Source organism: Miniopterus natalensis, chromosome 11 (genome assembly GCF_054644295.1).
Source record: "Miniopterus natalensis isolate mMinNat1 chromosome 11, mMinNat1.hap1, whole genome shotgun sequence".
Classification (NCBI taxonomy): Eukaryota; Metazoa; Chordata; class Mammalia; order Chiroptera; family Miniopteridae; genus Miniopterus; species Miniopterus natalensis.
In genome coordinates, this window is record NC_142091.1 from 18,811,907 (window position 1) to 18,837,256 (window position 25,350).

The 25,350-nt window shown below is 34.1% G+C and overlaps 1 protein-coding gene across 6 annotated transcripts in view; it reads right to left on the reverse strand.

Annotated features, from left to right (window-relative positions):
- The window catches only part of DYNC2H1 (dynein cytoplasmic 2 heavy chain 1), a 244,128-nt gene that overhangs the window by 155,901 nt on the left and 62,877 nt on the right, over positions 1–25,350 (reverse strand). For 4 of the 6 annotated variants that reach the window (XM_087821571.1, XM_016206739.2, XM_087821573.1 and 1 more), the window contains 12 exons: positions 22,961–23,116; positions 21,372–21,631; positions 20,300–20,546; positions 19,170–19,321; positions 17,770–17,914; positions 15,795–15,897; positions 14,987–15,154; positions 9,086–9,216; positions 7,705–7,953; positions 7,085–7,193; positions 4,365–4,478; positions 2,857–2,999 (listed from right to left, as the gene is read on the reverse strand). In XM_087821571.1, the coding sequence (XP_087677697.1) occupies positions 2,857–2,999; positions 4,365–4,478; positions 7,085–7,193; positions 7,705–7,953; positions 9,086–9,216; positions 14,987–15,154; positions 15,795–15,897; positions 17,770–17,914; positions 19,170–19,321; positions 20,300–20,546; positions 21,372–21,631; positions 22,961–23,116 (1,977 nt within the window). The remainder of the gene's footprint in view (positions 1–2,856; positions 3,000–4,364; positions 4,479–7,084; positions 7,194–7,704; positions 7,954–9,085; positions 9,217–14,986; positions 15,155–15,794; positions 15,898–17,769; positions 17,915–19,169; positions 19,322–20,299; positions 20,547–21,371; positions 21,632–22,960; positions 23,117–25,350) is intronic. The other 2 variants (XM_087821570.1, XM_087821572.1) reach the window with 2 other exon arrangements.

The following is a 25,350-nucleotide window of genomic DNA, read 5'->3' on the forward strand; positions in this document are numbered from 1 at the left end:
CATCTGTAACATACTCAACAATAACGATAAAGAAACTTAAATAAATGAATAAAATCACACAATAACTAAAATATTTGGCATAAACTAACAAAATGACTTCATGGCATAAACAGATAGTAAGGATTCTTAGCTTTCTTTAATAAGAAATAATTAAAAGTAAATGAAAACAATTTAATAATTGATAATTCTAAAAACTATCTATTGTCTGACTATAACTAGGTTTTTGACACTATCACAAATAAAAAAATAACACCTCATAAACACACCATTATTATTACAGAAAATATGACAATCTTAAAAGATTACTATTTTAAAATATACAAAAACTCCTAGTTTCCTAGAAAAAAATAAACAGAACTATGAAATTTTAAAATTAAACCTAAAAGCTTCAACTTTTCATCTAACACAATTAATATTAATACCAAGACAGCACAAGTAGTCCAGGTAATTAGGTCAACAATCATTTTCTGAATTTCTCATACTGAATAAAATGTAAACCAAAGGGTTTCTGAACTAATGGAGCATTTAAAAGTGCCACGGCTCTCCAGCCAGAGAATGACTTTCTCAAACACTTTCACTGATTTCTAACAAAACACCTAACCCTCTGCGAGAATTTCTTAAATTAACACATGTAAATCAATGGAAATTTGTTTCTTTGAATCTCACTTTCTCTAAATTGTCTATTCCTTATGTTAATTAGTCTGTGGCAAACATTTCACAAGATATACACATATTAAAGCACCATGTTATACACCTTAAATATATACCATTTTTATTTGTCAATTATACCTCAATAAAGCCAAGGAGAAAAAAAATTGGTCTATTCCTAAACAATATCCTATATTAGCTAAGTTTTTCTGCCCAGATCCTCCTACATTCCCCTTTGCCTCCACTTTCCCTTCTTGGAGATAAAAAAATAGCACTATCTAAAAACTGAATGGGAATATGAACCCTATTAACTCCTATCGACACCTTCACCTCTTACTTGCTTGAATTGTTCTTTCTGATATCTTATCCACCACCTTGTTCTCAGCCACTCGCCCCACCTCCAATGGTCATATCGGGACCTCGTCATTAACAATAACCAGAATCATACCATAATCTCATTTTCAAATGTCCCACTCACCCACCACTACACTCCCATCTTCCCAGCTCACTCCCTCCACAATGTCCACAATCCTTAGGACCCACAGAGACCTACAGTCTATTAATTTTACACCTTTACACTGTCATTCACCATCTTCCTATTGTAATTGCTCAACTCCCCTGGCCTTCATTTGCTATGTCATACTCAAGTAGCAAAGCCCCAATCCTGGTTAAATGAAAGTCACCCCTATTTGGAGGTCTGCCCTATGAGGAGGTCTAGCACATGTGGCTAGAGAAAAACACACAATTATACTGATTGGCCTCAGCTGAACTTCATGATCACTGACCTCAAGTGAACCTGTAGAGCTACCTACCCATTACTCCATTCTCCTAAACCTTTCCCTTTTTTTCTCTTCTAAACTACTATTTTGCATATCCTCTCATATATCTTCAAGATTCCAAAATCTGTTCCCTCAACTTTTCTCTCAATAATCTTACTTCCTATTTCACTGAGAAAATAAAAACAATCAGAAGTGTCCAAAACTTGCCAAACTGCACCTTGGACCTTTGCCCCTGTACTCTGCTTTCTTTCCTGTTATTATGGATGACACTTTCCTTCTCCAAGCAAAGACCAATCCTTAACCCTTTCATCTGTGCACTAGACTCTTACGCTGTCCACTACCAATGATACTGCTCTAGCAATTTTTCCAGCCTTCCAGTAACATATACTTTTTGCTTCCTTTCTGCATGTGAACAGGCTTGTCCCATCTTAAAACTAAAACAAAAACTAAAAACTAAAAACACCCCCACTTCTTCCAATTACTGATCCATTTCTCTCTTCTACTTTATAACAAAATTGCTCAAGAGAAATGACTATATTCACTGTCTCCAATCCTCTTTCATTTTTTCTGAAATGTATTCCAATATTGCTTTTTCCACTACTAACTGAAACTGCTTTATCAAAATCACCAATGACCTCTATGTTGTTAAATCCAATGATCAATATTCAGGCCTCATCTACTTTCATGATCCAGAGTTAATCCTTCCTCTCCTTTGAAATGCTGTCTTCACTTGGCTTCTAGGCTTCACTTGTCTCCACGCTCTCCCGGTTCTCCTTGTGTTCTCTAGCAGCTCCTCCTCAGTATCCTTTGTGGGTTCCTCCTCTTCATTTCAACTTCTTAATGTTAAAGTACCCCAGAGTTCAGTCCTTGGATCCATTCCCTTTTTTCACATTCAGTCCTTTGATGACATCATTCAATCTCATAGCTTTAAATAATACCACCTACAGTCTGACAATTCCCCAATACTTATCTGTATACCTGACCTTTCCCCTCAACTCCAGATTCATATATCCAGCCTTCTCAACCTTGCATCTTGGATGTCTGACATCTCATATTTAACACATGTAGTATAGCAATGACAGATTTTTTGAAAGAATTACATTTTTTAATTTAAAAAAACTGCTAAAATCATTACTGTGATGTTTTTATTATAAGCTAGCCTATGATAGGCTAGTGAAATGCATACATTTTTAAAAGTACAATAGACATCTTGCGGTCCTTAAGAACATAATCTTCAACCTAAAATTCTCGACTCAACTAAACTATCATTATGAAGAAAACAGGGTTATCTTCAGACATATGAGAGACGTTCAGTGCCACAATTAAGGCAATTATTATATCAAACACCAAAGAAAGTTGTGAAAATCAGTAACTTCAAAAAGAAAATGGGCTTATATTTTTTATTTTCTTGTGTAAATGTTAAACTTACTTTCTTCATGCTGCTATCTGACCAACCCTCCATCCACAACACCTGGCATTTCTTATGCAATGCTGGATTACTCTCACAGTTTATTATGAAGTTTAAATTTGCAGAATCCATTATCAAGACAATATGCAAGTTTTGTTGAATTCCTAAAAAATACATAAGAAAATTATAATTATGGAATATTATAGCATTAATAATTGGGGAATCCTACATATGGTCTGGTTTTACGAGATTAAAATTTTTTGCGGTGGAAGAGTAGGAGCTATTTATTAAAAAGAACAAGTGCCCTGGCCAGTGTGGCTCAGTGGTTAGAGCTTTACCCTGCACACCGAAGGGTCTTGGGTTTGATTCCCAGTCAAGAGCACATGCCTGGGTTGCAGCTTTGACCCCTGATGCTGGGTTGGGGTGCTTGCGGGAGACAACCAATCAGTTTCTCTCTCTCACATACTGATGCATATGTGTGTCTCTCTCTCTCTTCCCTCCTTCCCCCTCCCTTGTCTTTCTCTAAAAAGCAATGGAAAAAATATTCTCTGATGAGAATTAACCAAAAAAAAGGGAACAAGCTATGAAACAGTATTATAGTACAATTATTTATTTTAGTTAAAAAATACTTGTGTGTGTGTGTCTGTATGCATACTAATAAGATATCCGGAAGGATATTCATGAAGAAGATAGTGTGTATACTATATTGCTGTTTTGTATGTTATTTTTCAAATGTGATACTGGATTATGTTCTATAATTTTTCTTTCAAGGATTTTTGTTTCAACATTCACAAGTAAAATTGATATCTGGTTTTCTTTTAAAAGAAATATCTTTTCCCTGTTTCAATATCAATGCTATTTTCCCTTCTAAAATGAAATTTGGAAACTTTCCTACATTTTCTATGTTCTAAACAGTTTAAAATAGCGTTAGGATAATCTGCTTCTTAACGGTGTGGTAGATTTTCCTTGTAAACTGGAAGGAGAGGGAAAGGAGGGAAGCTCTCTAACAACTTCCTCTATTGTATCAATATTAAATGTTCTTTTTAAAAAATAAAGAAGACAAATGTAATAGTAATGTCTGGGTGGTACTGCCTTATTTTTTACATATTCAATTTTGGATATCTACAGTACACATAAAACTGTTTCTGTAGTAATAACTGGTTATTTAGTTTTTAAAAGTCTATAGAGTCTGGCACAAACTAAATAGTTCATTAATTCTCTAACAGGAGGTACAAGCACTAATTTTACCATATGAAAACAAAGGCTGTAAAGTAAATATTTCAAAAACCATTGCCACACTTTCATCCTTCCCTTTTGTTAAAATTTTGCTAACATTTTTATATAGGTTGGCCTTTAGGCTATTTATGTGTTATTTTCTAAAAGGTCCACAAAAAAGAAAAAAAGTATAAATCACCAACTGGGCACAAAGTTTAAGATACCTTTGCAATGTATAGAAAATAAGTACATTAAATGGCATTGATTTCACATGAACTAAAGTTTGAATTGATTAATAATTACATGTCACTTACTATATGTGAAGTAATTGAAGGTTGGTCCAAAAAATCCATCCTGTGAAGCCTGATCCTTGAGAGGCACCAGCAAGGGCTCTAATTCTTCAAGAGTATAGAGTCCAGGAACTTCACCTGCAGCAGAACATTACATTTCTTTTGAATTTTAGTTGCATTACACTAATTCAAAATACATTTTCCATGCACAATGCTTTTTCTATTTTTATATTAAATAACCTGGCCTTATTCAATCTTTGTTTCCAAAAATATGCAAACCTTATCACCTCAATATTACTCACAAATCTACATCTGCTGCCTTCATTTGATAAAATTCAAACTCCTCAGCAAGCTATTCAAGACAGTTCATAATCCATTTATCAATCCATTTATCTGCCTTCTTAGGTTCTTCTTCAACCCTCCTCAACAGAATCGTGTTCTAGCCTCATTGGACATCGTTGTGTCCCATACATATAATGAAATGCTTCCTCTTTCTGGAATATAAACCCACAGTCTTCCTCTGCCCCTTCTCTTCCCCCCAAATTAACATTTATCCTTCAAGATATTACTTTGCCAACTGCTATTCCCATGAGCCTTTCCTGACTACCCCTATGCTAGATAAAGGACTCTTTTCTCTTTCACATAATATCCAAACATATCACTGTTTAGCATTTATCACATCATTTAATAATGAATGAATGACTTCCCTTGCCTGCTGAGATTCTGAATTCCCAGAGGACAAACATTTGACCATGTTCAATATTAACCCTAGGGAACTCTTACCAAAGTATCAGGAACACAAATATTTGTTAGGTAAATAAATAACTGAGTGAATGGATGGATGAATAAAGTTGTACTAGGCATCAGAAGAACTAATCCATGAAGTGCTACTAGGCAATACGATGATGAAAGGCAGTCAAAGTGGACTAAGGCTACAAGCATTTGATAGAGGGCCTGAACCATGTATTCAATTAGTCCAGTATTTAGCACTGGGCCTGGCACATAATGGGTACTTAATAAATATCTGTTAAACCAATATATTAGTAGTTCACAAGACACTATAAGATCTAGAAAATTCTTTTGCTATATACTCAAAGCACTGCATTCATGTAGGGCCCATCACAGTCTGATTTCTACTTTACTTTAGGCTCAACTCAGAGATATCAGGCCACTCGCCATTCTCCAAGCTTGTACATATTCAAATGATGCACACTCATATTTGCTCTATGTCTTTCTCTAAATTGCAGCCATACAAAGTTATTTTTGATTCCTTAAGTTTAGTAAAGAAAGCTGGCTCTACCTACATATTATGCACGATGGGGAATAAGAATTTGAAATAAGAAGAGAGGCAAAGGCCTATTGAGTACTTTCTCTGGAAGTAGTTTTCAAATATATTTTTTGCCAAAAATGTTGGCAAAATTTAACATTACCAAAATTTAATTTTATTCATGATTTTTGCAGTCATATCTTGATAATAAAGACCAATTTATCTTGCTAAAAATAATTAATGGATTACTGTTTATTTGGATGTTTGCTTTCACAAAGAAATAAAAAACTTGTAAGGCTGGTCTACTAGTCCATCTCAGACAAAATGAACAAGGTCTCCACCTAGTGACGACATAAGCAATATGCAATAAGAATATGCACCTTAAAAATAAAGAGGGTGCTCTGTAAAAAGACCACAAATGCTCCCAGCTTGCTCAGGACCTACCACTTTCACTGTGCCATTACTCCTCAGTTCTTCTAACAGAAATTCACCTGCAAACTTGTGTAACTAGATTCCTGGATACCTCGTATTATAAATTAAATGTTTTTTTCAACCAACGCTGTTAAATTCTAAAAAAAAATACTATTCTATCCAAAGCCTGATACAAAACAAGTATTTATTAATAACTGAGTCAAACATGAGCATCATTTAACTTTGTCCTCGGTCCCCATAATAGAAGAATCTATGCAGTTGAAACTAACATTTAAAGAGATTTTGTATTTAAATGACAAAATACTCTTGGTGCAAGTTTAAAACTAAGCTACCACAAACCAATTCTACAAACAGTAAAATTACTCATTATAAAGAGATTCTAATAAATTTCATAAATTCTTCTGAAAATAAAAAATATGAGAAATTGCACGTATCTTCCCCAGGAAGCCACCAAAAAGGTCAGGTGGTTCCAGAGACAACAGGAGTATACCACAATTTGAGAAAAATAAGATCTCATATTATCTGGAATATGCCTGTATTCATATGTCCATATCAAGGCCATACCATAATTATCCAACCATTCCACTAATGATGGACAGTGAGGTTCTACAAATGTTTTATTGTAAATTATATTACATATTTCTTACATACTAGTTCTTTTATTTCTGTAGGTTAAATTTCTACAAATAATAAAATTGCTATATCAAAAGGTATGGTACATTTTTTAAATAAGTAGGTAATGGTTGATAACTTTCCCAAAGGGTTATAACAGATCACAGTGCCACCAAAGGAAATGAGAGGGCCAATTTTTCAGTATACTCACCAATAGTCAATTTTAATAATCATGTTTATAAAATTCTTTAATCTTTTGGTTTTACAGAAACAAACTTCTCAATTCTCCTTTTCTGAGCATGTTTAACCCCATACCACCTTAATAAAAGCTATGCCAAAAGTTCTCTGAAACATTATTTTGCACAAGATAATTTTACTCGCATAATTTTTACATTACAACTTTATGTTCTATGAATAGAAACCATCTGCTTGCCTGAAGACAGAAGGCTATTGATCATCTCCAAAAATGCAGGGTGCACAAACTGGTGATCCTCAAGAAGCAAAACCACCTGCTGTGCTTCAATCCCTGCAAGACTCAGCACCTGCACAAAAGAAAATATCCCTTGGGACCATTAATATTTTTGGAACAGTTAAAAACTTTCATTGTTGCACGTAAACTAAGTCACATTATTTCTTTTTTTATTTGTATTTCTGTAATCAAAATTAAAAATTAAACATTAGCTATATAGTTTGGAAAGTAAATCCAGCCCATGAACAAATACTATTTGGGGGAAATTTTAATTATCTTATAGGTAGGATAGTAAAACAAAAGCTAAATCATTTTTACACGTACCTACCTACGTCCTGTGTAAATTTCTCCTTTTATTTCTTTCGCGTCCATCTAACATTCATTCAGGGGTACATGAGAGTTTGAAATCCTAATAGGAATTTTTTTCCTATCTGTACATAATATAATTTTCTAATAATCATGGGAAAATAATCATCAAAATTAAAGACTATGTTGTATATCAGAGCCTTAAAGATCTTTAAAGGCTTTTACAATAATAACTAACTGTGATTTAAAATCAAATAAAGCAAAAGATTGTAACTCACATGTTTGAGATCATTTTTGAACTGCTTGAGTTCATATCCTCTGGAGATCTTTGGGGAAAACAGCACCGCTCCATGCATATGACTGACTAAAGAAGTGATAGTCCGACGGCCTACGCCACTGCGTCCTGCTAACAGAAGTGAACCTCCAGGGAAGCTCAGCACTCTATCTATCCGAGACATATATTCCAGGACTTCTTGAAAAAGTAAAATATCTAAATTCTGGTTATCACGTCCATAATGAATAAGACCCTTTTAAAAAATCACAAAGAATATTTTACAATTACTATATGCCCCGATTACATAATAAAAGTGTTAATATCTAGATTAAGATATTAACTTTTAATGCACTCTAGAAAAAGAGTTAAGTGATACATGTAATCTCGTATTCTACATTTTATTTATCTAATAATCCAGCTTTATGGCACTTTCTAAGGAAAAATGTGTATGATATCAAACAAGTCAAGGGTCCATAAATATCAGTTACTTTTGAATACAATTGCTGTAACTAGTAAAAAGCAGTGTGAGGTACCAGGTTAATTATAAAAACTTCAAAAGCTCTCAAATTTTATCAGTTGTTACAAATCAAATCAGTGTGTGAGACCATATATAAAAATCCTAAAATTCTAGAAATAGAAACTTAATGCCTAAAAAATGTTTTGTGAACTTTTGTTCTTATGCATTGCTCAGAGATGAGTCGGAAGTCCACACACAGGCAGATGTCCTGCCAGGGACTATACAACAGAGTGACGGAAGAGAGAGGACGAGACCTCACATACTTAACTTTAAGCATTCCCAACTTTGCAATATCCACTCCAGGCAAATAAGTCAATTACCAGACCATGAAAAACCTTTCTTGATATACAATCCACACTAACTTCCATATAAATATTAATTTTTTAAGCAATCATATAGAATACTGTTTCTTCTTTATTGTAATTAAACTGAAAAAAACCTGTCTAGATGGTGCTGCTCAAAGCTTCAGTGAACCAGAGCATCAACATCATCTGTGAGCCTGTTAGAAATTCAGTCTTTGGGCCCCACCTACTGAATTCAGACTTTCTTGGGATGGGAACCAGGAATCAGTATATTTTCTGTTTCTTATGCTCACTGAAGTCTGACACCACTACTCTAGGATGATTTCCTAATTAATATCAATCCTTATTAATATTTCCAACATCATGTATCTTAGCGATTTTACATGTATCTGTGTAATCACATGTGCATCTAGTTAGATTTGCCACAATGAACCAAATTCCCACAATAACCAGCTCTATCTATTCTATAATCTGGCACCCCATGCCCCTAAAAATCTTGCAATAAATATTTTTTAAATTGATAATAATAACCAAACCCCAATTCAAATTCATGATTCATATTATACCTTTTTAATAACATCCTTGAGATCTGCAGAATTTAGTTTTCCAAGTGGTTTTCCATGTGGAGGCAATGGCTGTCCTGGGGCTGCCCTTGTTCCTGAATCATGTCGGGCTCCCCATGTAACATAGAAACTATCTGTAGAAATAAAAGATATTGTTTTATATGTGTTATCTGCTATGGAAGCATCAGTAAAATACATTGCTCATTAAATTATTTTTAAATTAATTAGTTCAAATAAGATCACCTGCAGAAAGGCAAACACATCATTTTAAAGTGTGCCTTGGAAGATCAATAAGATCAGTTAAAATACAAAGATTTAAATTGCTAGATCGCTCTACCTGAAAACTAACTGATGAGATCCCTATTTTATCTTTGGATCCCACTTCTCTTACCCCCCAAAATTACTTCCTTCTAACTTTCCCCTACTATTCCTCTTCTACTCTGTCCAATTTTCCTTCTCTTTCTCCAGAATCTCCAGATAAAATTTTTAGATTAAAAATAACATATAGTCTGGCCAGGCATGGCTCAGTGGTTGAGCATCAACCTAGGATCCAGGGGATCGGGGTTCGATTCCCCATCAGGGCACATGCCCAGGTTGCGGGCTCAATCCCCAGTTGGGGGCATGCAGGAGGCAGCTGATCAATGACTCTCTCATCACTGATGTTTCTGTCTCTCTCCCTCACCTTTCCTCTCTCTGAAATCAATAAAAATATATTAAAAATAAATAAGTAAATAAATAAAATAACATATAAAATTTGCAAGGAAATAAAATAATCTCAAAACTTTCCTTGAAAAAGAACAGATTTATTCATACTGCCAAGAGCTCTAACTTCTAAAATAAATTAATTAACCAAATTTTGATTAGAAAACAAAAATCCCACAAACTTCCCTGAAATTTATCTACAGCATTGTTCCTGTTACCATATAGAAAGATCTGTTCACCATTCTACTGAACTTTTCCCTTCCGAATTCCTCTGGGAACTAACTGTTCCATCAAGTATCCTCCCTGTCACATGCCCAACTCAACCACAACTTAATCTTCCCTAGACCCAGGCTACTTCATGTTCCTTTCCTTCGCCACCACATTTTTCACATTATCATATTATCTTCCTTACATTATCTTCTATCTTCGGAAACCACTAGACTAAAACTTTTATTTGGGAGCAACAATACTGCCCTAATCGCCAAGTCCAAATCTTTTTCATAGTCATTTTTTGTGTGCAGCTCCTTATTGAACCTTTTTCCTTGGATCCATATGACCATACTCATCAAGTCAAAATCACTATTTCTTTTCAGTTTTCTGTTTATCCCTTTTATGTTTATTTTCCTTGGGATTTAATTCAGACCGTTACTCTTTAATTCTAAACACTCCTCTTGAATAATTTAATCTTATTCTGTGGTTTAAATTGTCAACTATTTTATACCCCAAACCCACTCACTACTTATTTCTAGGCAAGTCTCCCAAGTTCTAGTTTAGTCTCATATTTCTAATTGCTTAACAGACATATAATTCATGCATTCATTCATTAAACATTTATCACACACCTGTATTTAAACACTGTACTTTGTTAGCGATAAGTAGTAAGGCAAACATGATTCCTACTTTATAGAGAGATAACCTTTATGTAGATTCCCAAAAGACACTCAAAAAGTTTGCAAACATTCAAACATACACCTAAAACTAAACTCATTATCTTCACACCTCATCATTTCTTCCCTGGACTGCTGTAGTTCCATCCTTACCCTTGTTTCCCTGCTACAAGTCTCTGGCCCCTCAACTATATCCTCACTGCTACTGGAGTGACACATATAGAAACAAAATCTGATGGCTCTACGCCACTCCAATATCAGTTTCCCAGAGCCAAGGCAAACAAACACATACAGTTCTCCTAACCAAGGCCCTTGGCAATCTGGCTCCACTCACTACTTGAATTCCTATGTCCCTCTCCGCCTCATTACAAACCCCAGCTTTCTCAAGCCTTGGGTTCTTTACATGTTCTTTTTCTCGTCTGGAATGCCCTTCCCCTCTTCTTCACTTAACATAGCCAACCTCTGTCCTGGCCAGTTGGCTCAGCTGGCTGGAGCATCATCCCATACACCAAAGGGTTGCCAGTTTGATTCTGCAGTATATACAGGAGGCAACCGGTAAATGTTTCTCTCTCACATTGATGTTTTTCTCTCTCTCTTCCTTTCTCTCTCCCTTCCTCTAAAAATCAATAGAAACATATTCTCAGGTGAGGATTACATATATATATATATATAATATATATATATATGTATATATATATATGGCCAACCTTTAAGATACAGAGTCTCTATAATTGCTCAAAAAAATTAAAATCTTAGATGTAAATTTAACAAAATACGTATAGGACTTGAATGCTAAAAACTATACAAAACTGATAAAACAATGACTAATAAATAAACCAATATATCATGTTCATGGACTAGAAGATTGAACATAATAAAGACGTCAATTCTCCCCAAACCAAGAAACAGAGTTAATGCAATTCCTAACATCTCAGCAATACTGCTTATACATATAAGCAAGATTATTCTGAAATTTATATGGAAAAGCAAAGAAACTGAAATAGCTAAAACAATTTTGAAAAAGAATAAAGCAGGAGGAATCAGTCTAACCAATTTCAAGGCTTATGTAGCTACAGCAATCAAGACAGTGTGGTACTGGCAGAAGGACACACGTATACATCAATGGAACAGAACCCAGAACCCAGAAATAGACCAACACAACTAATTTTTTACAAAGATACAAAAGGAATTCAAGGTAGAAAGGTAGCCTTTCCACAAACGGTGCTGGAACAATGGACATCCATAGGCAAAGTAAACCGTGACTTAAATCTCATTCTTTACACAAAAATTAACTCGACCCTAGCTGGTTTGGCTCAGCCGTTAAGAGTGTTGGCCCTCAGACTGAAGGGTCCTGGGTTCCATTCTGGCCAAGGGCACATACTGCGGTTGCAGGCTCAATCCCTGGCTCCAGTCAGGGCGAGAGCAGGAGGCAACCAATCAGTGTGTCTCTCTCACATCGATGTTTCTTCTCTCTCTCTCTCCCCTCCTCCCTTCCACTCTCTCTGAAAAGCAATGGGAAAAATACCCTTAGGTAAGGGTTAAAAAATAATAATAACTCAAAGTAGACCATTAACTTAAAACATAAAACTATAAAACTATAAAAGTTTGAGGGAAATATCTTCACAATCTAGGACTACACAGAGTTATTACACTTAACACCAAAAGATCCTTAAAAATAAAAATTAATCAGTTGGACTTCATAAAACGAAAACCTTTTTATCTGTGAAAGACCCTATTAAGAGAATGAAAAGACAAGCTACAGAGTGAGAGAAAATATCTGCAAACCACATATTTGACAAAGGACTAGTATCTACAATATATAAATAACTCTCAAAACTCAACAATAAAAAAATAACTAATTGAATTGAAAAACAGGCAAAAGACATGAAGAGACATTTCACTAAAGATGATACACAGATGGCAAATAAGCCCATGAAAAGGTGTTAAACTAAATTAGCTGTCAGCAAAATGCCTATCAAAACCACAATGTCATGAATACACACTTATCAGAATGGTTAAAATAAAAATAGTAACAACACCATGCTGGCAAGGATGCAGAGCAATTCTATCACTGATGGGAATGTAAAATGATATAAGCACTAGAAAACAGCATGGCAGTTTAAAAAACATAAGCATACAAGTACCATACAACCCTACAACTGCATTTTATACCAGAGAAACAAAAATGTATGTTTACATCAAAGCTTGTACATATATGTTTATCAGAGCTTTCTTCCTAATAGCAAAACACTTAAAACGACCCAGATGCCCTTCAACAAAATGGTTTAAGAACTGGCAGTTCATCCGGATACCTACTCAGCAATGAAAAGGAACAAACTACTGAAATATGCAACAGCCTGCATGTGTACATCCCCAGAGAACTATTCTGAGTGCAAATAAGATTCTTGGAATGGCAATATTATATACAGAACAAACTGGCAGTTTCCAAGGGGTGGGCTACAAAAGGGCAACACGACAGATCCTTGTGGTGCTGTCCTGTAGATTGTGTATCAAATCAATTCCTGGTTGTGATGTTGTGCTATAATTTTGTCAGATGTTACCACTGGGGGGAACCAAGTAAAACACGCATGTGCTCTCTCTGTATTAATTCTCACAACTGTATGTGAATCTATAATTATCTCAAAATTAAAAAATTAGTTTTAAAAGTTTCAAAGTAGCTTCCTCAAAAAATAATTACTCTCTACCTCTTATACATCCCTAACATCAAGCATTTATCCCAACTATATTCAAAAAAGTTATATTAATTAAAACGCTGTATGCTGTGTTCAATTACCAGTTTAACCATCTACTTGAACAAATCATTGTGGCCTCTAAACACATTAGCAATAGTTACAACTGCAAGCAAGGACTTTCATATCTATATCTGTCATCAGATTACAAGTTTCTTGAGCACAAGAATGTGTCATTTATTTTTAAATCCCAAGATTTAATTTTTATTAATAAATTAATATTCCTCCATGTGAAAATCTTATTTTCCTAGATCTAACATATATCAACCCTTCATTGAAAAATAAAGTACTGAGAGAAAAAAAGTAGATATTATTGAGTCCTACATAGGAGACTTTGAAATACATCAAATTTTAGAGAATTCATATACCTAATAAGACAGTGATATCTAATTCCCAAAAGATATGACACTTTCTTTATAAAAAGAGACACTATCAACTCAATTTTCAGACTGAGAAAAATGGCACCATTTAAGAACCACAGCCTCTCCACACTAAGCCATGGAACTGCAGGTCACGAGGACATAAATCCTCACTAAAAATCAAGCCAACTCTGTACTATCATCAGGTTTCTCCCACCATTTCATCCCACCTTAGGTTCTCTTGAACTCATTTCCTGATTCCAAAACTCAAGCGACACCTCGAAAATTACTTCTATCAATCTCAACATCTTTCTGACCTTCACGATTCATTTTGGGACCAATATTGAACCCAGAAATGTACAACGTACAAGGTGGGGCAAAAGTAGGTTAACAGTTGTGAGTATATGAAACACAGAGTTTATTCTTGTATCATTAATTCTTAATTACTGTATCATTTTCCATAGGAACAACTATAAACCTACCTTTGCCCCACCCTGTATAGAATGTATTACATGAAGTATTTTTGAAGCCTAGCTTTACACTCTAATAGAAAAGAAACCCATTTTGTAGCTTGAAAGCAATTTTATTAGGAAATATTTCCATAATATGTTCCTGTTTTTATCAAAAGTCTTTTCACCATGATGATTTTCATCACATGCATTATTCCCACAGCAGTTTTTAAACTACAAATTTGTTATGAAGCAGTAATAACTGCTAATGCAACATAGCTGCTTTGACTAACCTATGTTATGTTTTGTTTACCGTAACAATGGGCAAAGCTAGTACCAGGAATAAGTTAGTTCTGTGCTGACAGTATGAACAGTGACGGCAATGAGAATGGCCATGACTTTCAAGCAAAAGTTCACTGTAATCAAATACGGATTTTCACAATAACCTTAAGTTTCATACATATATAACTATTTAAAAACTTCATTAGTAAAAATCCTTCAGGAGATACAATTTTGAATTGCAAATGTAAAACGCTTTGGCCTGATTCCTTTTTTCCCCAAAAAAACAATTATTGTCATCATAGTTTGGAATGTAATTATTGACATCTAGCAAAAATGACAGAGCAACCCCTTATGATAAAAATAATGTTAAAATTATCCAAAATGTTTACCTGTTTAGACATACCAAATCATGTTACTAGTAAACTGAAGTTCTCATGACATTTATATATTTACATAAACTTGGTAACTATATTACCTGCCATGTTGTCTAGTATATCTGACCCCCAATCTCCTTGAAGCACTGACATTAAAATGTTGTCAAATAAATGAAGTTCCTTTGCACCAACAATTTTGTCACGAAATAAGCGCCTTGCTTCATATGCTACGATTTCTAATACATAATCTAGCGGATGGTGTGAAGGTCCTAAAAAAAGGTAAAATTTTCTTTAATTGTAATAAAACTCAAAGAATTTAAAAATGGTCAGTTTCAACATATTATTAGAAAGAAATAGTGAGAATCTACATACCATAATTGTGGCATCAGATAAACAGAAAAAAAAGAGGAAAAAAAAAGTTTAAATTCATTGGGTTAACGAGTTCGTAAATTTTTTGATTATTTAAAGTTAAGCACTATTCACTATTATCTCTAGTTTAATAAAAATATCAATACCCAAAAGCATTTTAAACATGCTTTGGTTACAAAGAATAATAATTTCATTTTTCCCAAAATCATGTTTTAATCATCATAATCATAAAGAGTTTAGATGACAAAACATAATATTATAATTTTAGTATTAATGTTTAAATTTAATGTTTATTTAAATTACATGTTAATGTTATTTTACTTATGGTTTTTTAAAATAGTATAAATAGTAACAATACTCATTTAACATAGCTATCACAAACAATATACAGTGTAAAGACACACACATACACATACACATACACATACACATACACATACACATACACATACACATACACATACACATACACATACACCTACACATACTGTGGAATTCTAAGAAAGATAAGTGATTTGAAATCATGAAAGCAAAACTTACCTCCTTCTAAATCATATCTGAATAAGCCAAGAACCCACTGGGTAAGAATGCAAGGAGTAAAAATATAGTGACTATAATCATCAACTGTAAATTTGGCCCGCACCTGTAGAAGAAAATACAGTAAATCATTTGTCTACTTTTCAGTCACCTTCAACTCACAGAAATGCCCATTTCTACCAGTGTATGGAACTGTATTTCAATTTAATTGATTTCCTTAGTTATCTTGTATATTATATTTTGTGAAGTTAAAAACATTATCTAAGAAGGGTTGTTCATAGGCTTCAACAAACTGCCAAAGCTTGTCCATGGTTAAAATAAAATAAATAAAAAAATAAAATAAAATAATAAAATAAAATAAAATATAAAATAAAATAAAATAAATAAAATAAAATATAAAATAAAATAATAAAATAAAATAAAATAAAATAAATAAATAAAATAAAATAAATAAAATAAAATAAATAAAATAAAATAATAAAATAAAATAAAATAAAAAATAAAATAAAATAAAATAAAATAAATAAAATAAAATAATAAAATAAAATAAAAAATAAAATAAAATAAATAAAATAAAATAATAAAATAAAATAAAATAATAAAAGGTTAAAAAGTGCTGCTAAAGAAAGAAATTCAAACGTAAGCTTTATGAAATGGTGGTTGCAATAAGGCACTCAGAGATCTAGGTAAGACCCATTTTCTAACAGCGGGAACCACAGAGCCACCTTATGTTCAAGAAGCCACTGAACTTTTATTTATTTATTTTTAATTTTATTTTTGTTTAAAATATTACAGATGTCCCTTTTTCTCCCCAATGACCCGTTTGACCCCGTTCCTTCCCACTCCCCAGTCCCTCTCCCCATCACTGTCCGTGTCCTTGGGTTGTGCATATATGCATATAAAATCTTTGGTTACTCTCTCCCCCTCCACCCACCCGCCCTCCTCCATCCCTCTGACATTCATCAGTCTCATCTATGCCACTGAACTTTTAACACATCAAAGTGTCCCTCTCCAATAGACAACCAGTAAAGAACCTGTCCCTTCCTCTCCATGGACAGAGCCTTTGCTCTTATTCTGGTCTTGATCATTGAACATTTGAATTAATTTTTTAAAAAATAAGGAATTTCTTGCTTTCTAACTTATCTTTTCCCACTTCTACTCCAATACTATAAAAAGCATCTTCCACAAACACTTTTGTAACTTTCACATACTATTAGATTTACCTAGGGAAACCTTTCATCTCCAACCACTCTGTAAATTTCTATTCATTTTTCAAAATTCAGATCCCATTTCACCTCCCCTTAACTACCTACCACACTCAAAAAAGTCATTTATTACCTCCCTACACTTTCTCTGTGACTTGTACATACTGTTGTTATACTTGTGACACTGTATTATTTATATGACAAGGTCCCTCATTAAACTGAACTTCAAAAGAACAGACTCAGTCAGTCATCTTTGCATCCCTATGACTGGTGCTGGAAAGAGACTATACTCAGTAAATGTCTTCTGCCATCCTTAAGGCCTATTTTCAAGTATCATCCCACTTTACCAAGGAAGGATACTTTAGATATTTCCTCATAGGTAACAGGAAAAAAATAAACATCAAACACTACTCTCGAGTTTGTCTATGCTGGGAAGACAGAAACTAATAGAAGTCAGGAGAAAGGTCTAGTTTTGGAAAAAAAGATGAACTCCATTCTAAATATTCTAAATTTGAGCTCATGGCAGAATAACCACCCACCACTGATTCATCCTGTCAACACTTACTGAGTGTCTGCTTGAAATTGTGCCAGGGGTACAATGGTGAATAAAGTACAAAGCACAGCTGCCCTCACAGAGCTTATTCTAGTTAAAGGGTCTAAGAAACGCCAGGAAGAGAAAGCCTGGACATAAGCACAGGCCAGGATTAAAGACAGTCCTTTGAAGTGATACAAATAGACATGAAAACTACAACATACTGTAAATAAATATATACCTGTTCATACACTTGTACCATAGATCCTGCTAAGAGAGAAATTTTTGATGAAGAACCCCAAATAGAATGATTCTTCAAATTTTTATGTAAAACTGGTTCCAAATATGCTCCATAAATTGTCTGTAATTGCTCTCTTTCTGGGTAACTAAAAAAGAAAGTTGAAGTAAATATAAAAAAGAAGTTGAAATGAATCATTATTCTAAATTATTATTATTATTTTTTAATATATCTTTATTGGTTTCAGAGACAGGAAGGGAGAGGGAGGGAGAGATAGAAACATCAATGTTGAAAGAGTCATTGATCAGCTGCCTTCTGCACGCCCCCTCCTGGGGACCAAGCCCACAACCCAGACATGTGTCCCGACCAGGAATCGATCTGCAATATCCTGGATCATAGGTTGATGCTCAACCACTGAGCAATGCATGTCAGGCCTAAATTATTATTTTAATGTTAAGTGATAGCAGTGGTTTTCAAACTGTGCTGCTTTGAGACCTAGATACCTCCAACACTTACTCAGGGGCTAAGATCAAGCTCAATGTCCCTGTTCACACTTCAACCCAATTAGATCCCTAATTATCTGTTGTCGAATACTAAGGGTCCTAATAGAGGATTCCAACAAAATTACTTACAAATACAATTTTTTGAAAAACCACTGATCTTTAGAAAGGGGTAAAAGGAAAACTTTGCTGAGATAAGGCATTTTGAGTTACATAGAGCCAGCACACAGAGCAGTAATCCACCTCAGAACTATAAGAGTAGAACTAATACAACAAATAAAATCAAACTCTTTCTCCCAAACTAAAATCTATCTGAATACAGGCTAATTGGTGGCTGTAACATTTCTGAAAGAAGAATGTTAATAGATGGTTATAATTAGCATGAAAACATAAAAACTAGATTTTATAAGGCAAAATATATCAGAGGAAACAGTGCCATAACCATAAAATTCCAAATTCCTGGAACAATTATGGACCATGGAGATGGGTGGATATATTAGGAGTAATGCTATCAGCCACTAACATAACCTAACTCTACTTTCTTCAAATTTAAATTCTGTTTAGTTATCTTCATAAAATTTAACAGTGCTTTTGTTTTATGAAATCGTAAAACATTTAAATCTAAAATCTACCATTCTGATTCCTGCTATTGGTATTTTAGAACAAAGAAAATACAAAACAGTTATATTTTATTTCTAATATATAAGAAATGTTGATGAAAGCCTTTATTATCCTAAATTATCGCCTATAGTTTGAGAAGGGCAGGAAAAAAATAGTGTCAAAGCTTAAGTTTAGATTATTTGTATATTCTACATTTTGAAGAAATGTCATTAATGGATACCTTTAATAAAATGCAAATATGTCTTCCCACATTAAAAAAAATTAAAATACTAAGATACATACTCTATAGCACAAAGACGAACAACAGAAGTAAATCTGGTGGTGAGTTTATGTCTTCCTAGTCTTCCGCCAGCTGACATAGAAGCCACAATCTGAATATTTTCTAAACCAACCCATTCCAAATTTTCATCATAAAATCCTTGATATGTCAATACCTATTTGAAAATAAATTTAAAAAATAAGTTTAATGCTTAAGATTTTCTAATCATAATATATTTTTGCATAAAATTCAATTATTTCCAAATGCAATCATCATCCTCTACCTCTCTCAAGAACTGCAAATTGAAATATACTTTAACTTCTTATATTATCGAAAAATAATACTGTTCATGACTGTGTTCCATGAATGTTAGCTGAGTTACTATCCTTTTAAAATGCTTTCCCTCTAATAAACATTAAAATCCATATGATAGTATAAATCCAACAGCAATTATAAAACAAAGTGAAAGAAATCAGAAGAAAAAAAATAAGGAAAAAATTGTGGTTTTTGTAAAGGTAAATTTGAAGATATATAAGCATAATAAGTACTAATTTAGAACTTAGGGTTTCTGATGTGCTGTGAATGAGATAAAGGGAGGAAAGCTCCCGCACTCCCTGAGACTGTATGGTCTCCGATGCCTCCACAGGCACAGGAGGCTAAAGCACTGAAGCAGACAGGACGCGCACGCCTGAGGGTGCCCAGCCGCTCTCAGAAGAACGCGAACCTCACACTGAAGCACACCCTTCCCCAACTCCACACCAGCCTCAGCTCCTGCTTCCCTCCTTTAGGAATAAGGGATCTGTAACAGGTATAGAGTAAAGGCTGCTTTACTATTCCTGTCAGACATCAACTCGATGTAACACGAGCTGCTAAAGGGAGGAAGACCAACAAAAGCAGACCTGGAACGAGACGGAGAAGCCTCAAGAGTTTAATTTCCATGACGCATGCTAGACAAAAGCGGCTCTAAGGAAGAAAGCAGATCTTTCTAGAGGGAAGATGTGGCGGGGGCTGGGTGGAGGTGGGCAAAGGTGGGGGACCTGGGGACATCTGTAATAGTCCCCATTTGTCAACAATAAAAACAAAGTTAGAAACAAGTTAATGAAACTAAATTGGTTTCCAAAGATATCAAAACACTTCAAGTGATAAAGCTCACCTGTTGTAGGAACGCTACCAAAGTACTGGTCCCCCATTTATCAAGTTTGGGTAGGTTGATATCTTTTAAATACAAAACAAGTCTTTCACAGTCTTTGGGTCTGTATACTCGGCCAGTATTAGTACTGATTACCATGCAAGTTTGGCTCAGTTTCTGCAGGAGATGTCGAGACGTTGTTTGTGCGCTACAGTGAACTGTAGCAATCTGAGTGGACCGGAGTTGGGAAAAGGCATACCTGAGCAGCATCCTAGGAAAGACATATGACATCTGGCTTTTAAAATGCAACCAGTAAAATACTTTTTATATTCAATATAAAATTCCATTTTATAAATATTTCATTTTCTAAATTGTGTCTGATGATGTTTAAGGGGAAAATGGTAAACATGGGTAGGATAACTTTCTAATTTTTAGACTAGGAAAAATATAGTCATATTTTAAGGCAATCCTGGGACTCTTTCAAAAACAACAACAAAAAACAAAGTTTACAGAAATAATTTATTTTCATAAAGTATATATTAAAGATACCAACTGTTTTTCCACAGTTGAAGAAAATATTTTAAGATATTAAGTTCTCCAAGTTAAGAAAAATTACTATGATTTTATAGAATTTAATTACAACTTGAAATGCGAAACTAATAATCCATGTGTCCTTTATCTCCAGAAACTCTACTCACTAGGCACTAAAAATAGGCTGAATTCCACTGAATTAAAAGGTATTTCCAAATAGAGAGCTAAGGTCAAGATTCACTTTTTATAAATAAAGCAAATGATAATTTGTGAGTACATCTAAGGTATTCATTTTTTGTTGTGATTTTATGAGCAGATTCTTTTATAAGTATCTTCCAAATTGTTCTTTCCATTAAAAAATACATAACCTGGCAGTAAAAAAAAACCCATATTCTTCTCTAGAGTCATATTATTTTACAAGTAGTGACAATGAAAGAGTCCTTCATGAAAATGTAAGTACTAGTTTAAACAAAAAAAAAGGTAACAAAAGCTGTTAAATCATTTTAAAAGAGAAGAGAAGCATAAATTCACAATATGCACCTCCATCAACATTTCTTGCTCTTACCCTTTGCCACATCCTTCTGGTCCCACAAGAATAAATGGCTGTTTAGTGTTAGAACTTAACCACGGTTTGAAATAATCTAGACCCCGTTGCATGTCAGGAGTCTGAATGACTGGAAGTGTTTGGCTATTACTGAAATCATCAGCAGTCAAGTTTTCTGGCTTCTTCAGAACGTAAGGCGCTAATCGTCCTTGACTCGAGTCATAGTAGGTGTCCATTGGTTTGTGAGCATCTGGAGGAGATTCTCGCGCCCAATTAAAAACCTTAAGAAGAAAAAGTTGTGACAGGTTTTCGTATACTCCAAATAGAATGTGTGAAATTTTAATTCTTTAAAGTAACTGTCCCAAAGTTCAATTAAAGTAACATTTTATCTCAAATGTTATTCTCTAAATGATCATTTCAGCAAATAAATGTCATCTATTTTACATATACCCCAAGGTACAAATACATTCAACTTTTAATTGAGTCCTTATGAACACTAAATTGTAAATTACACAATGTAGGAATCCCGGACCCTTCATTTCCACCATGCTCTGGAGTGCCAATCAATTCTAATGTTACCACCACTGCTCACTGCTCTCAGCCCGTTACTCTTCTTTCTCACTTTGAAAACTGTTCTTTTCCCAGGTATAAAGCAGAGTTAGGCCCTAATGGTACTCTTCAGCAGCTGTATTCTGAACTTGGGCAAGAAGATACCTGCCTAAATGCAATACATAATATGGCAATGAGTGGTAACAATAAGAAGTTCCTGGTAACAGAGTGGCCACAGAAAGGGAAACAACAGAAAAAGTAATAAATGATGGTGTCAAAGAGGAAACAAAATTATAAAAATTAAGAAAGCTATAAGGAACATACGTTCAATTATTTCAACAGAGGGCAACAGAAAGAAATCCCTTAATATGTAGAAATGCTTTATAAACAACATAGGTGAACCATACCTTTACATTTATATAAGCAAATATTTATAATAACTAATTCATCTCAGCAATCCTAACTGCTAAAACTATTCTGGTTAAACAAATAATTTAAAATACATATTAGTCTAAGATTACAAATAAATAATTATATTTATTCATATAGCTAAGTAGGTTCAAAATGTCTAACAAAAAAGATTTGTTCCAAATTTTAGCCTATTAGAATATAAGTATATAAAATTTTAATAATATCATAAAATACAAACTAGTTCAGAAGAGAAAAATAAGTATATATGTGTATGTATGTACACGTGTATAAATGCATTATTATTCTAGTGAATGCATAATTTCAAAATTTAAAAGTTCTATACCTTATGGTCACAGGTCATTGTATTTTGGCAATTAAGAGTCAATGAAAAAAATTTTTTTTTTTTAATTTATTTTTTTAAAAATATATCTTCACTGATTTCAGAGAGAGGAAAGGAGAGGGAGAGAGAGAGATAGAAACATCAATGATGAGAGAGTTATTGATTGAGCCCACAACCTGGGCATGTGCACTGACCGGGAATTGAACCCCAATCGCCTGGATCCTAGGTTGACGCTCAACTGCTGAGCCACGCCCAGCCGGGCGAAAAATTTTTTTAATGTGCACTGAATATAGGCTTTAAAATGTAATACCTCTTTGGTGAATTCCAGACGTGATTTCATGTTCAGATTTCCACCAAGTCCCCTTATGAGATTAATAATAAATTGGTCATGATCTTTGCATCCATGTAGATGTGACAAACCATTCATCACAGTCCCAACCAAACTTGTTTCTACCACATAGTCATTCTGTTAATTAAAATCCATGGTACAGACAAAAGGCAATTAATTAGTTAACTTAGAACCATACAGATTGACATTCACATATCTTTTCTACAGATCATCTTTTAAATTTATCCCTCCTTTCAACTTGTAGGAAGTTTAGATTTCATTCAATTTATGTATAAAATACAAATTTTGAAAATAAAAGGTAATCATAAAAACACAACTGTATATCTCTAGCTGTAAGTATAAGAATCCTCAAATAGAAACATGGTTTGTTTACTTCCTAAACAGAATATAAAGGAAAAGGTAAATCAATGAGCATTGGTCTAAAAAGAAAAGTTCCTCATTTCGTCTTAGTATTAAAAAAGAAGCTAGAGGCTAGATTGATGGCACTGGAAAAGAAAGTCTAATAAAAGTAGGCTTAAATGAAAAAGCATTTGGAGCTTTCTCTCTAGCAGAATTTTAAAATGAACTTTTTGGACTGAGGTCATATAGATGATTTTATTTTGTGGTCCTCTGGGGTCCCTGTGTAACTCCCGGGGAGTTAAGAGAGGAAAGGGTTCTCATCAATCTAAAATATTTACTAAGAAACAATTATCCATAGAATCTGTAAGCAGTGCTAGTTACTTTTTAAAAAATGATCTAAACAGAGTACTTGTATCGTAGAGCTCAAGTCTAGTAGAGGAAATGGTTAAGTTGTGGGAAGAGCTACAGAGAAGCAGAACAAAGTGTTTCGAGAAAGGGTAAGTCAGACTGAGGGTTCAAGGCCTCTTTGAAAAAGGTGACATTGATGCTAAAATCCGAAAAGTGAGATCTATCTGGCCATGTGACATATGCAAAGGTAAGCCACTGGTATAGTTAAGGAATTAAAGGAAGCCGAGTAAACCAAGGAAGAGTAGTTTAACTCAGAGAGGCAGACAAGGGCCGGAGTGTGTAGAATTATAAAGGCCATGATAAGGAGTGAAAATTTTATTTTCACTGCCTTTAAAGTGTTCTTAAGTAAGAGTGTAAAATGATACAATTTACATTTTTTAGAAAACCGCTCTGTCTGCATAATAAATATTTTATAAGAGAAATAAGAGGAAGAACAGGAAAACAGGAGGATGGGTGCAAATCCACTACTTAGGCCACGCAAAGGGTAGTAGGCTTTAAAGGCAAGACAGAGGAAACCCAAATGTTTTCCTCTAGATTATCTAATTTGCTAAATTAACTCAAGAAAGCAAAACTCTAGTTATAAATAAAATCTGCTTTGCTCTAGAACATCCATTATGGTATATCTCTCAGGATCTGAACATGGTGAACAAGGCACAGAATAAGAAAGAAGGAATCCTCAACACATTAAAAAAAAAAGGGTTTTTTTAACAATAACAGGAAACTGACCACAAAGCAAATCAGTTTATTTTCTAACTGAATCTTTGATATCCACTCTATGGCTTAATCATCTTATCCTGTCATCATTTCTATAGTCACAACCCCTAATACCTATATATTCCATCCAGTACCGTTTCTATTTCTCATTCTAACATTAACAGTATGCAAGTAGATGACCTCAAGGTATTTACACTGGAGAGCCTTGTTAGGCTCTGCATGTTTTATATTAATGAAATAACATCTGAAAAGGTGCTACAACATAGGCATTAAGCATTTAATTGAGCACATTTATGCTCATTCACTCACTACTCTGTTATTAGCATACTTGGTTCTGGGGAAAAGATAAGCAGTAACACAGGCGTGGTGCTGGCTTTCAAGGTGCTTATAATTGAATATAAGCAACTGTAATATAGTTAAAAGAAACTACACTACTGCAGAAAAACAAAGGAGGAGACAGCTCAGCCAGACTGAGGGCTGGTGGGAGTGGTGCTTTCCCTGAAGCCTTCAGGGGAACCTATTCATTGGCATCACTTCCCACAAATCCCTCTTCCTCCATCTTTCATCCTTATGAAGTCAGAAAGAAAAAAGGTTGAGCAAACTAAAGTGAGGTCTCCATTTCTCTGTACATCCTGTTTAATCCCAAGGTACTGACCTCTAAATCAAGTTCAGATTAACAGATACTTTCAAAAAACTCACTGCTATTTATTTCCTCTATTTTATACGTTCACATTTTTCTTAACAGCAATGACATAAAAGAAAATGCAAGAAAAGGTGAAAAGAACCAAGTAGAATATCTGGATGCCCTCCACTGTCTTCTCTGCACGCTAAACTTCCATTCATGCTTCAAATTCACATGATCTCCTTTTTAAAACTTTCCTAAGGATTGT